This window comes from Dermacentor variabilis, chromosome 8 (assembly GCF_050947875.1).
Source record: "Dermacentor variabilis isolate Ectoservices chromosome 8, ASM5094787v1, whole genome shotgun sequence".
In the NCBI taxonomy this organism is placed as follows: Eukaryota; Metazoa; Arthropoda; class Arachnida; order Ixodida; family Ixodidae; genus Dermacentor; species Dermacentor variabilis.
This window is the reverse complement of record NC_134575.1, coordinates 103,803,621-103,818,426: the sequence shown is the minus strand read 5'-3', so window position 1 is coordinate 103,818,426 and position 14,806 is coordinate 103,803,621. Positions and strand designations below refer to the sequence as shown.

The following is a 14,806-nucleotide window of genomic DNA, read 5'->3' as shown; positions in this document are numbered from 1 at the left end:
TCATTAATAAGGTTATCGAGAAATCCGCGAGTACAATAAGCCTCTCTAGATGGCTTTCATAGATTACGAAAAAGCATTTGATTCAGTAGAGATACCAGCAGTCATAGAGGCGTTGTGTAATCAAGGAGTACAGACCGCTTACGTAAATGCCCTGAAAAATATCTGCTGAGATTCCACAGCCACCTTTATTGTACAGAAGAAAAGTAGGAAGATACCTATAAAGAAAGAAGTCATACAGGGAAACACAATCTCTCCAACGCTATTCACTGCGTGCTTGGAAGAAGTATTCAAGATATTAAAGTGTGAATGCTTAGGTGTAAGGATTGATGGCGAATACCTCAGCAACCTTCGGTTTCCCGATGACATTGTTGTATTCAGCAACACTGCAGACTAGTTACAACAAATGATTGAGGGCCTCAAGAGGGAGAGTGTAAGAGTGGGGTTGAAGATTAATATTCAAAAGACAAAGATAATGACAAATAGCCGGGCCAGGAAACAAGAATTCCAGATCGCAACCCAGCCTCTAGAGTCTGTGAAGTAGTACGTTAACCTTGGTCAACTCATCACAAGGAACCCTGACCATGACAAGGAAATTCATAGAAGAATAAAAATAGGTTGGATCGCATACGGCAGACATCGTGAACTCCTGACTGGGAGCTTACGGTTTGCACTGAAAAGCAAGGTATACAACCAGTCCATTTTACCGGTGCTGACTTATAGGGAAGAGAGTGACAAAGAAGCTTGAGAACATGTTAAGGACTGCGCAAAGAGCAACGAAACGAAGAATGCTAGGCATAACTTTAAGAGATAGAAAGAATGCGCTTTAGATCAGACAGAAAACGGGTATAGACGATATTCTAATAGACATCAAGAGAATGAAATGACGTTGTGCAGGCCATGTAATGCACAGATTAGATAACCGTTGGGCCATTAGGTTGACAGAATGGATACCAAGAGAAGGAAAGCGCAGTAAAGGACGGCAGAAGACTAGGTAGTGCGACGAAATTAGGAAATTTGCGGTTGCTAGTTAGAATCGGTTGGCGCAGGACAGAGGTTATTGGAGATCACAGGGAGAGGCCTTCGTCTTGCACTGGACATAAAATAGGATGATGATGATGATGATGATGATCATGATGACGACGACGACGACGAGTAATTCACAATACTCAAGCTCTTCTATAACAGACATTTGTAATTACGCATTTGTTCTCTCGTGAGGAAAAAAAAGGCAGACAACAATCGAATAATTCAAAAGAAAGCTGCCCTTGTAAGACAATTGTTTTTTCGTCTGCGCCTTGAGCTGGTTCGCAGTGTCGCTATGGATAGTGTTCTCGACACGGGATTAGAGCAAGTTTCTGCGCTAGTTGGTGCATGATGAACTTGAAGAAGGAGGTACCCGCGTGACATAAATTGCGCCTACGCAAAGCAAAGGCTTTAGACATTTCAATCTTTTCTCGTGTGGCAATCTACTTTTCGAGGTGTTATCAATGCACATGTCTTGGGAGGAGTTCAAAGTGCGCATGCTTCCCAGGTTATACGCGTTATTGTGAATTTCAATAAAGAACAGTGCAAAGTCCAGCGTCCATCCGCGTCTATTGCCTTTTGCTTGAGTGCATGCCTTTTTCAAGTTCTGTACTGGAGTAGACACCTTGTGGGCGCCCACTACAACACTGGCCACTTTAAAGAGGACTGCCACCTGTCGCGCATAGTGGAGTCTATCAGGCCACATTCTCTCTCTTTCTCTATCATCATTCACTTCCCCCTCCTTCTTCCCTGGCGACGCATCGCCATGCTCTCTGACGGCTTGCAGAATCAAGCGTCTTTCCTTTCTTTAGATCGCTATCTATCTTTTCAACTTCGACACGTGATATTGTGTAAACCGGCTCTAGTACACATCCCTCAAAAGGGAGCTTTATTTAAACTTTTACGCTCAGCCCCACTAGCAATTTGCACACAACCCCATAGCGGCAATGGCGCTCCTCACAACAACAGAGCGAAGGCACATAAAGCCTCCGTTCCTTCAACCGCTCTTCATTCTATCTGCTATAAAACCACTTGAGATGAGCGTCGATTCGCGTGCATTGTGCTTTTTAAAGCGAAACTTGTATTTCCTCACTCGTGACGGTGTTGGCGTTGCCACACTAAAAAAAAAAAACTCAAACCGCACGTAAAAATAAAATCCGCCTGGGATTCGAATCACCGCCTGTCGGTTCGCGAGACCACCCCGCTTACCGATTCAGCCACGGTAGCTTGTTTTTATTTGTTGCATTATTTTCCCAGCCACTGTCGGTTCATTATACGTGCCCTTTAGAGCGGGGTTTTATATGCTTGAAGAGAGAGAGCAAATGATAAATAAAAGATAAGGATGTTAACCACGACTGAGCCCGTTTGGCTACCCTACACTGGGGAAAGGGAAAATGGGACGGAAAGATTAAAAGAAGAGAATGTGCACTGGGGGATATTATTCCGTCATTCAGTTCGAATGCATGAAGAAGTAGACAAGGCGTAAGGCGCGAGCCAATCACAGGCCCCACTCCCTCCGGATGAGGGAGAAGGTGTGATCGCGTGCTTGCTCAACTCTTGCGCCCGACGTGTCCCGCCAGTGCAGGCCCGCCAGTCAGATGGGGAGGAGGTGTTTGTTTCGTTCTGCCGAAGAGCAGGCTGCGTGGAAGGAACAGCAGCGCGAGCGGGCCGGGCGTTGTGCGTTCGGTCGAAGAGCAGGCGGCGTTTAATAAACGCCGTCGGGAACTCGCTCGAGGAAGGGCTCGTCGTCGACGTGCCGACTTTCCAGGAGGGAGCGCGAAGCCGAGGGGTTACGACAACGAAGAGCCGCGGATCCTAGGCTTCGTTTGCGTCTGCTGTGTACGACAGCGAACATTCTGCTTTAGTAGCCGCCAAATTAAGGTGCTCAGAACTGTCTCATGTTACAGTTTGTCTCGTCCATAAAGCAGCCAGTTGTATGTTATTGACTGACGAAAAAAATGAATTGATCAAAAGTGACCGTCTGTGAGTAAAAAAATGTAATCGGCTACCCGAAAGATACCAAACAATATAGCTGATTACAATGAAATATTTACCTGTAATTTGTTACGTACCGGTCGAGGCGGAGCTTCGCGTAGTGGTTATAGGATCGAGTTTTTGTGATAGGAGGCGACGCTAGATCTCACCACCGGGTACGTTACCTTTTTCTCCTACGTATGACCTATTAGGCAACACTTTAGCAACAACAACCACGGTATGCGATGTCAAGGACGGATCGCTAGGAAACCTCCGTTTTATTGTTTCGCCATCACCAGTTTCGTTATATCCGGGTGAGGCTGTAAACGCGTTTGCTGTGATGCAATAACTTGACAGCGGGACCGTGAAAACGACTGCAATATATTCAATAGAAAAGTGCATTAACTTACTGACAGAGATTGATCCATCATAAAACCCTTCCTTTCTGGTCAAATCTACTGTTTTCTGAAACACAATTAAAGTGGCTAAACTTTATCCTTCTGAATTACTATGGAGTTCTTCTCTAATACGCAACACTGCCTGCGTTTACGCGGTAAAAAACGCGTGTACTTTATTTTATCACGCTCTCCCACATATCCTCCTTGATAACAACACAAAATTATGCGCTAATACTAGCTCCCAATGTTATGCTTAATGCTTGCTTTATACTAACAATGTGACTATTGCTGTTTCTCGTGGACGGAGTGGCTATATGTGCCGTCCTTGGGTAACTGTGTGCCAATTAGTATCTTTCACCTTGCAATATCAAACAAGTCAAGCGTACTTCGGTATTCCTACCTGAAATAATACCAAAGTATTGTGCCACGTTCCCGATGACAAATTCTTTTACGAAGCGTAATGCTATTGTTTCCACGTTGCCTTGTTCTCGCATCCCGTTCCTCGGCCTTGTTGGCATACATGCGTGGTCGTGCGAAGGAACCGGGTGCAGCTTTCTGACCGAGAAGCCGAAGGCTCGTCCACCGAAGCGCACGAAAGAACTCACCGAAATCACATCAGCGACTGGCAGCGGGCCAGTGCCGTCAATGCCTTCGCCGACGGAGGGGCACTATGGGAGCGCTGGCATGATGAACGGAATCCGCGCCACTGTACGAATGCGCGAGCAGAGGCACGAAAGCCTCTCTGTGACAGCGTGACTTTTTGACGCGTTAAGGGCCCCATGTCGCCGAAATTCCGGCGCTGACATTCCGCATCCGGCGTCGCTCGTCGAGCGTCGATCGTCTTTTCGACAAAAATAATTTCGAAGCACGTGTAACAGAACACCCTTCTATCACCAACTTTCTCATACCTCGTCTTTTATTCTTTACAATGTTGTTCCTCGGAATTTTGAGAATTACAATGCACAAACAAATGTCATGTAAATAAGAAAAAAAGACACCGACAGCACATACCGTTTAACTTAGATTTTTTCAGGCTGAAATATTAAATGTGCCGAACAGTAACAGAAGCTCGGCTCACGCAAGATGCCGCGTTTCTACCAGAAAACTCGCCTTCGTGCGTAGCCATCGCTGTCAGGGTTTCCGGTAAACATTAGGGTTACATAAGCTCCAGTTTACGGGAACCGTGAAAGTATTCATGGATCTTCGAACGCTATCGCGTTCCACTCTGAAAGAGAGAGAGAATCAACTTTTGTGCTGAGCCCTTAGTGACGGTTGGTGCGCGCTGGCACCAGATGGGGTGGAACCTTCTTCTCAGGTCCCATATGCGTCCAGCAGTTCCTGGCCCCTAGCCGCCAGCGCGAGCTGGGTCGGTAGGTCGGGGCTGGACAACAAAATCTCCCATCGCTCGGGGGGGTTGGGACTGTGGAGGGGGGGGGGGGTAGGGATGGTGGGGGGTTCTTGAGCTTAGTGCACTCTGCAAGGATGTGTGCTAGAGTGCCTTTTGACCGTCTGCAAAAAGGCATGACGTGTCATGCTCTGTTGGGAACATCTTGTGCAAGAGCACGGGATGCGCTAGCGACCCCGCTTGCGTGCGTCGCACGATCGTTTGTTGCATTCGGTTGAGTTGCGGATGCGGACGGGGAAGCCTACATCTGCCGCTTCTGTACATTTGCGTAATTTCTTTGTAGCTTGTCACGGGGTGCGGTAGCTCTGGCTCGTCCTCGGCCAGGATTGAAAGTTCTCGGGCATAGTGGTCGGCGAGTGCGTTGCCTTCCACTTGCGAGTGGAACCACACGAGCTCAACGGCCCGTCCCGGTGATTGGCATTTGGTGAGGATCGCTAGTGCCGCGGGAGAGATGAAACTGAGACTCTGAAAGGCGAATCTGAAGTTCTCCAAATTTTTCTAACGCCTTCGGCCAAGCCGCCAGATTTTCCGTTTCGTGAGCCATATAATGCTTTCGCATTAGAAGCCATTTGAAATTTGTCATATGCTGCGAAGTATTCAAACCGCGTCACATATGATCCGAAACACTTGTCGGAAGGCTGCATTCACACCAACGCCACGCGCGTACTTCGCGGAGGCTCAACTGAATGATGAGTGTGTCCTAAGTGAAGCGCCACAGAGCAGCACGGTTGCGTACGCGCCACTTACGAAGCGCATCTCTGCGCTGGCATTACGGTGTGCGTCGCTACGTCGGTTCATTGCTAATCGCTTTGACGTCGACATTCAGCGTGAGGTGGTTTCTGCCACTATTCTTTGTTTCGGTATACGTCATGTTCTAACAAGTCCAAATGTACACAATCTTGTCAAAATCACACGCAAACAAGCGTGAGGCGTGTTAATCTAGTCGAACGCGTTATAAATTGAATAGTTTAGTTAAGCAATATATATTATTTTAGTGTAATGTCGTTTGCCACACAGAAGCGCTTGCAAAGTTTGCGTGGGCCCAAGCACAACAATGAGACAGAAGTTTATTCGCATACCGTTATATAAACCATTTCTGGTCCCAATTTCCTTTCTCTTTTTTGTTAGGAGGTCGGAACTGCCCCCACGTAAAATGTTTATACTAGGAGAAAATAATTGATCATAACGCCTGGTATGCGTAACGCGTAATTACACGGACGTGAGACGCGCAGACGATCTAATTATTCAGATGTCGCAAATGCTGCTTTCGATGTTTGCAATAGGCCAATGGCACAAATGCAGATTAACCAGGAAATAGAACAAGCGCTTATAGTAGATTCGGAATGATTAGTGTTTGAATTTATGCTGATGATACGGTTGCACATGTGATAAGAAAACAAGAATAGGGAAAAGATCTCAGTGGTTTTTCGTATTACGTTGGAGCCTCTTTGGGTTAGACAAAGCGCGAGAAAACTTTATTCTTGTCCTTAATGGGGTCAAGAGAGGCGGGGGAGCGGTTGACTAGGCCCACCGGAGCCACCGTATCTCAAGCGACGGCCAGATCTTAAGTTCTGGCGGCGTCGTCGGCCAGCGGGACAACCACGATTGTTGATCCTCCGGGCATTCACTGAGCAGTATAGAGGCCCACTGCTCGGATGTAGTTATTCTGAATATAGGATTGGCTCTGTGTTTGATGGTGTGTGGTGCTGCGGAGCATGCCCAGATAACGTGGTTTAAATCTGCGTGTGGCGGGAGGCATGTTTTGCAGCCAGGTGTGAAGGCTTCGGTGTACGTGTGGTGATACAGAGATGGTGTGGGAAAGGTACGCGTCTGTAAGTGCCTCCGCGCGGTCGATTGAAGCGTGTTAAGAGACTTGTCAGGGCGGGGGTAGATGAGGTGGGCTTTACGGTAGCACGTGAGAATCTCACCATAGGTGATCATACGCTTGCGTGCGTGGCTGTGACAGAAGGCTACGGCCTCGTGATCAGGGGCTTGCGGATGGTGAAGCCGCCCAGAAAATTGCTGGCCAGAAGAGGAGCGATGTGCCCGGAGGACACTTGCTCGGGCGGCTTCGTGCGCGGCTTCGTTTCAGGTAAGACCTGCTTGGCTCGGCGCCCAGATCAGGCGGACGCTGCGGCGATGTGAGCGGTGTGTGCGGGTAAGAGTGCGGTGCGCTTGGTATGAGGTCAATCCTCTGGTATAGTTACGTATGACGGTCTTGTAATCAGTGATGATGCACGATGCAGAAGTCGATCCATAAGCAAGAGCTATAGAAGCCTATTTGACTTCTTCAGGAAGAATGGTGCGTATGGAGCTGGTTATAGTGATATCCAGTTTCGAGCCCATGGCCAGGGCAAGGTTCATGGCCGAGTGGGTCGGGTAGTCCGCGACGTCGACGTAAGTGACGTACGAAGAGCCCCCATACCTATCGCCGAGTTGCAGAGCTCTTGCGGTGCGACGTGCTGCATTGTAGTCAGGGCGAATCTTCTTTGGGAGAAGGGAGATGAGGAAAGTGTCACGAATGTCCGGCGGTATAGGCAGCTTAACACCAGCTTGCGATAGGTGAGGGGTGCACAGTTTACTGAGGATTTAGCATCATGTCGCTGTGTGGGAGAGGCCTTCGTAGTGAGCTGGGCGCTCAGCCTCGATGAGCTCATCGAGAGTAGCCATCATCATCATCATCATCATCATCATATTTATGTTCACTGCAGGACAAAGGCCTCCTGCGATCTCCAATCCCCCTTGTCCTACGCCAACCGATTCCAACTAGCACCCGCAAATTTCCTAATCTCGTCGCACCACCTAGTCTTCTGCCGTCCTCTAATGCGCTTCCCTTCTCTTGATACCGTCGAGAGTAGTACGGACACCAACTCAGCCTGATTTACATTAGCGGTGTTGGTCGGAAGGCCGAGTGCTTGTTTGCGTGCTTTCTTGATGAAGACAGCAATCTTATATTTCTCACCGTGTCATACGCATAGGAAGGGCGCAACATACACGATGCGACTGATGATGAAGGCGTCAACTAGCCGAAGAATTTCGACCTCTTTCATACAAGTATATCGGGTAGCGATAGGTGAGATAAGTCGGCCTACTTGTGCAGCGTTGTTGCTAAGGGGATTTATCATTGCAGTATTCTTGCGGTTTTGCGTAAGCGGAGCAATAGGCAACTCGAGCAATAGGCGTGAAGGGGGCTGTCAGGTGAGGGGATGGGAGAGTGAGATCCTGACCGGCGGCGCCGATGAGCAGCTGCAGTTTTAGGGAACTGTTTATCAATTGTAGGCAGGTGGCGAAATTAGAAACTTCTATATTCCAATCCTAAGAAACTGAATTAGGATAAACAATTTCGAAAGGATGTTTGCATGCTACTATGTCATGCAGAGCGTTTCAGGAATCGCAGTGTGCAGCAATGCTTTCAATATTCAAAATTTCAACAAATCCTAGTGATGTTCGGCACTAAGTCAAGGTGCACTACACAACCAAGGTTACCGGAAAAGTAAGGTGTAACATCAAATTTCACTCAGGCTAATTGCTCGGTTAGATGTACCTCGAGACACACCGTAATTTCCGCATGAATTATCAGACCAGAAACAGATAAGCGATTCCGGATCGCTTTCTCTAGAAGGTGTTCTTGCAATTATGCTACCAACGGAAGATTGAAATTTTCTTAATTCTCAATAAACATATACACTACATCGGCTCAGCTGCATGTGTAGAGTATGACGTCGCAAAGTAAAAAAAGAAAGAAGATTGTCAGGGAGACGTTCTAATTAAAGGTAGGTGAGAATAAGCAGAAAAGTAAGCGTACTGGAACGATAAAGTGCAGACTTAAGCTCGATCGAGAAAATCTAATCGAAGAAAGGACAATCTCAGCTCCGCTTTTCTTTGATACTTTTATTTTTCAGCTTTAAACAAACGCAGACGTAGGCGGGGCTGTAGCTTCTCGGAACCTTGAGTTCGACGAACCATCAGTGCTATCAGCATCACATCAACCTGCAGGAAAAGAGGACATTTTGCGTGACGCAATGGCAGAGTCCATTTTCCTGTGATTTGTGTTACAACCTCCCTAATTCACACCATCACACAAAAGCAGTCCTAATCACAGGCAAAGAACCGCAGAACAAGCTTACCCCCGTCACAGCTGGTGAGTCCTGTCTATTATACTGTTTGACATTGTTGTAATGTACCAGCTAGCCCTAGCAACAACTCTGGTTCATCACTGGAAAGCTGCGTAGGGATACGTCAATTTCTAACGCTGATAGATAACACGATATCTGTATTGTTTATTCTTTCGAGTAGCTACATTAACGTTGGTGCATGAAAGAGAAAACGTAGCGCCAGGACACAGCGTTAAACAAAGATACGTAGGCAAACATCAAATTCCCTTGTGACGTGGGTCTCTGCCTATGACGTGTGCCACCGGGCTTGTGACCTGTGTCGATATCGTTCTTCGTGGTTTTGCCCTCACGCTAGCCTATGGCCTCAAGGAAGCACCATCTCACCCACCAACACGTTTTCCTACCGGTTGGTCCAAATGCTGCAACGAACTTCTGAAGCTTTCTTCGTGGTTCTACTTCTTTAACGCGCAAACATCCCGTGGGCGAGCTATAAATTTTGTAGGCCGAGTCAGCGTATGTATTAGAACTCAGCGTAATTATTGTTAATTGATTAGCAAATAGCTAGGCAGGCACACGCTGCGAATGCCTACAACTTCGCTATAGAAGCTAGCGCAGTTGCACAGCGTCCTAGCCAACCTGCTTTTCTGTTTGCGTATTTCCTAGTTTTACGAGCGCTCCTTCGCAATAACATTTACTATTTAGCTATCGCTGATCCACATTTCCCTAATGCAGTTCGAGGAGGGTAAGTAGTTCATGCAATTGTCATAGAAGAATAGTCGAGAGAGTGTATTAAGCTGGACAAACATTGCTGTCGATACAGACGTTCTTGCCTACATCCCTCTGCTTTGAGAATTTCGCGTAGTCGAGTCTGTTGTTCCATTAATGGCGCTAGAGCATCAGACAGAAACTGCATACTTTTCGGTAGCTCTAGGTTGTGGATAAACTGCTGCGCGTTGCGTAAATAGAAGCGCCAGATGTACTTGAGTCTTGCAATTGAACTGTCGACTGATTTCCAGTTAGATTTTGCGCGTAATTACAATGTTGCAGCGCTTTCAGTCTATGATAACGTTTGCGAGCGCTAATTCATTCTTTCACTCACAATAAAGGCGCAATGCGCAAGGTCTTCGGTGACGGCATTAAAAAAAAATAACTTTGAAGACTATACAACCTCCAATTGACACCGAAGAATGACAATGTTTTCACGAGAGAGTTGGAGTGAAAATAGTGCCGAGTACTGCACATGACACTTTAGCACGTTTCCCCTTGCTTGAAGGGAATAGGAGGACACGTAAGAGTGCCGATTTTTTTTACTGCAATATTTTTGGCATTGGCCTTAATTTTTATACTAGACATACCCACAGGGACGAGCAATATTTCGTGACTGCGCAAGGTTCCCCATCGTCCTACATTCATAGACCGCACTAGCTTCGGTATTGGCCCATCTTTAGGCCTGCCTTATCTCCGGATTTGGCCGACCAATAAGGCTGGACACAAACATACCCAATACGGACGAGAGGAGATAACTAGCTAAGACAAACATCGACTTCAAGTTTGCTGCTACAGAGTGACTGTGCCATTTGTCACCGCTAAGGTAGAACGTGCAATTTTAGGGCGACATTCGGACGTAATTGTTGAATTTAAAACGCTGCAAAGTAAATAAACCAGCAAGTTCGCAAATACTATTAAAATCCTCCAAGTGTACGGCTGGTGAAAAATACCGTCTTTTAATCAGCTCTAAGGTTACCCGGAGCCTGGTGTTCTCACATTGCATTCCGAGGGCGTTTTCCAATTCCTTCAGCACGGAGCCAACGACGTTGAGAGGGCCGGAGGAAAGAATCTGTATGATGACGTTCACCGCGGTGCAGAAAAGACTTGTCACAGAGACATCCGGAGCGGCAATGATGCTTGTAAAAACGCACTGGAAGACAATAAGTAATACCTGTTAGCATCACGCAGAAAAAGACATTCACGATGGGCAGCCTGCATTCTTTTCTAGGCCCGCCAGAACCGTTCAGCTCCTCGCATCATCCCAGCACACAAGCTAATTTGCCTAATAAATAGATAGAACATTCACAAAGCAAGCAGTACACTTAGCATGATAGTTAACGATAAACCATTTGGCAAGATCGTGTCTCGAGAACGACGATAAAATCTCTACTAGGTGCCTTATAGTAGCTGAAATTTCCAACATTACGACGTGCCCACAAATGAGAGATGCAACCAAGTACTTTGCTCACACAAATGAACAACACCTCCGCACTCCAATCAGCTACGAATTGAGGGTACTGAATGCAGTGTAAGTTAAGCAATACCTAGGTGACAAAGACAATAGTAACCTATATATTGTTGATAATGCGAGTCAGATCTTAACGCTATGCTCACTCTAGTTTGTATATTTTTCTCAGGTGTTAAGTTGTTCGCGTCTAGTTATCTTACCTTTTCTTGTTCCTGATGTAACGTATAGACCAAGTTTGTCAGAATGTAGTTTTGCGATACCATCGGTGCTGGCCAAGATATTGTTTTGCAGATACCGCATAAAATAATAGTGAAGGTGCTGATGCCACGCCATGGTAGACGATTTGCGGTATATGTGGCTTGTATTTCCACACCATTATATCGCTAAGCATCCTCATACCAGGCCCTACACTTTTGAGCAAGGTATTCCTCAGTATTTTGGCAATGGCAGCCTACAAACTAGGCCATGCAACGAAACACCGCCAGCGCATGTCTTTTATCCTAAATCTCCTGATACTTCAATATTAAAAGTGCGGCTGTACACGACCTCCGCGATCAGCCTTGGAAAGAAGGTTGAAACACACCCGATGCGGAAAAATGGTGGCAAGGTCGCAAAGAAAGGCGTTGACTTTAGTTAATCAAGATATATGAAATTGTACTAAAGCAGCATTGAAAATGAGGAACCCTAGCAAAACAGCTCGTTTTTACTTAGGTTACATTTAATTCAATTCATACCGCCACTACAGCTACGAGCCTTACACGTCAGGCCCACCGCGGTAGCATAGTGGTTATGATGTCGGGCTTCTAATCGCGAGGTCGACGGATTGAATCCCGGCCCCGACGGCCGCATTTCGACGGAGGCGAATTGCGAACACATCCGTGTATTTAGATTTAGGTCTAAGGTAAAGAACCCCATGTGGTCCAAATTTGCGGACTGCCGCCCCCCACGCCCCCCAAATGGTATGCCTCATAATGACATCGTGGTTCCTGTACGTAAAATGTCATAGTTTAATTTGATCACACTTCATGTAATATTGTAACATGCTGCTATTAAATTCATTGCTTCATCCTTCTGGCGAAATTGATATTTTGTTAACCAGTGCCAGTCGGAATCCGGCACGAACGTGTGGCACACTGTTTCGTTCCCTCGGCGCCATGGACCAATTCCTTTCAAGGTTGGCGCAATACACTGTCTGGTGTGCTGAACACATGGTGTCGCTACTTCTATTTTCACGTTCGCGATTGTAGTCGCCTCGCTCCGCCTCCAGGGTGGGCATAGGTATGGTAGCAACCGCACTGTGAAAAGTTAGCAGAGGCTGAAGGCAGCACCTTCGAAATGCAGTGAAGTGTGGACAGGTGAACAAATCACTTGTGAACACTGTTGCTTGCCGGGCAGATGGTCCCGCCTGCAGGACAGCTCTCGCGTATCAAGTGCTTCCAATGGATTTGTTTAAAGAGTAAAAATGAATAAATAGAAAAGCCAATTGATGTGAGAAAATTGAGTTAACGTATTCATTCGCTACTCAGTGTACAATTTCCAGCTACAATTGCGTTCCCGTATGTTTCCCCTCGATTCGTTATGTCCTAGGTAATCCAATTAAACTAATTATTTTGAATGTGCGCAGAAGTGAGGGGCTGTGCTCTGAGCGATTTGAAGTGACTGTTTTGTAAGCTTCCGAAACGATTGCAGGGAATTGTATATATGGTGTTGTCTAACGTGTAAATGTTGTACGAAAATTGCCACAGTTTCTGGGACACCTAAAATAACAGCGAACAGTTGCCCTCCAATAAAACACGCAGTAAGTGCCGACAGTTAGATAACCGAGGACTCGTAGTCCGAAAAAATATTTCTCGGCGTAAAGACTTTATTTCTTGTTGTGGTGCTTACTGATGTCGCACCTCGCTTCGTAACCAACTATACTTTGTTGTGCATGAGATGACCTTCACTTTGTACCTTCAGTACAACTGCTATACAAAGCTCTACGTTCGTCTTATTCTGCACCGGTATGCGGAGCTTCTTCCCTGTGCCTTGTTTGCTTCTCTTCGCGGCAAATCACTGCCTCTGCGTTTTCATAAACAAGAGAACGCATACCATTGTGCCGGTAGTTATAAATATTTGCGGAGGCCTTAGATGTCCTACTCATAATATCCAAGCGAATCGCAATATCTAGAGAAACTGCTGCTCATAGGCACGCGCACGCAATGTAGCCAAAAATGTATTTACTTGGCCCCTCTTTCACGGTCAAAAGAAGTTGACTGCTAAAGTTATCATAATGATACCAGAAAGTGTGCTAACGAACAAAATTACCACTACGTTTTCAAACCGAATGCATCCCTATTTAGAACTGCGACATGCGCGTAACTCACTGCTGAATCCAGCTTAATTACGTCCCCGAGATTCATACTATTTTTGAAACTTATTTCTGTTTTTGGAAACACATGACGTCGTTACCATGACAATAAAGTGCCTCTTTTAGTATCCTTTAAGGTTTGAGTAGCAACAAGAAGATATGTCGAGGCGGAGAACACGGTGCGATGAGCAAGCATGCAGAAATTCCCAACGAACAAAACAAAACTGAACTCATTTACTATGTGCAAAAACAGATCTGAGGCGTGAACGCCTCATTATAATAGACAGTAAAGCGACAATTCAAAGTCGCAAGCATTGGTGTGAAGCCAACAGACAAGATGGCACGAATGTTTTGCCTCAGCTTTTGTCAGGCGCCCACTTAAGTAAGCGCGCGGAGAAAAGTGGCATGTAAATGTCCTCAATATAGGCCTATTTTCTCAGTCAGCTTGACCTGTGCCTAAGATGGAATTTCCACAATTTTTAGCAGCTCTCACGTGACACCCACAAATACACCTTTTAAAGCCGAGCGAAAATTTTCCGGTGGGTACTTACAGTGACTGTTTGGAAAAACTGCTGCACAACCAAGGCCTGCGAGGAAAAAAATGGCACGTAATCAATTAAAAGTCTGGTACGATAAGAACATGCAGTTCTAATGTCAATGTTACAATTGTGTGAAGTTAACTTTTGTGAAGGGTTAGATTATAACCTCAATACTACATGCTAAGCTCAGAATATTCTTTTTTTTTTCATCATATACAACGTGTAATCTGATGCGCTCTTTATGTATATGGGATACACATGCCGCAACTGTAGTCTAATGGAATGTTTATGTTTATGCACTGTACCATTCAAAAGCCAGGTAGAAATATAAACACACAGTAAGGTAGGATTTACGCCGTAGGACGTCAAAGCAATGAGGTAATGATAGCTAAGGCGATGGAAGAAATGAGGGGAAGTGTATGCACTAATAAATACCATCCACAAGGAAGTGCGTTTAAGTCTGCTATATACTTGCACCCACAGGGCATATACCCAGTGCTGCCCACCGTGAAGTAAGATCGCCAAATAAAAAAAAAGAGCGAAGTTGTTGAATTTTCTACGTAATTTCCTTGAATGGCCTGTTTTCTTTGGAGGTATGCATGATTAGATCTTGCATTTCAAAGTTTTATGCTGCTGCGTGATCACGTAGACGAAAGATGTGCCTATGGCACTATTATGTCGGTCAAAATGTTGTGCTGTATAAGGCAGTGCGCACCATTCGGCGAGATACCGATCTACCCGACCACCATGCAAAAAAAAAAGTATA

At 46.0% G+C, this 14,806-nt stretch overlaps 1 protein-coding gene across 1 annotated transcript in view; it reads right to left on the bottom strand.

Moving 5' to 3' along the window:
- LOC142591510 (uncharacterized) overlaps positions 1 to 14,806 on the bottom strand; it is a 70,543-nt gene that overhangs the window by 44,142 nt on the left and 11,595 nt on the right. Inside the window, exon 6 of the mRNA XM_075703833.1 lies at positions 14,053 to 14,088. Within this exon, the coding sequence (XP_075559948.1) occupies positions 14,053 to 14,088 (36 nt within the window). The remainder of the gene's footprint in view (positions 1 to 14,052; positions 14,089 to 14,806) is intronic.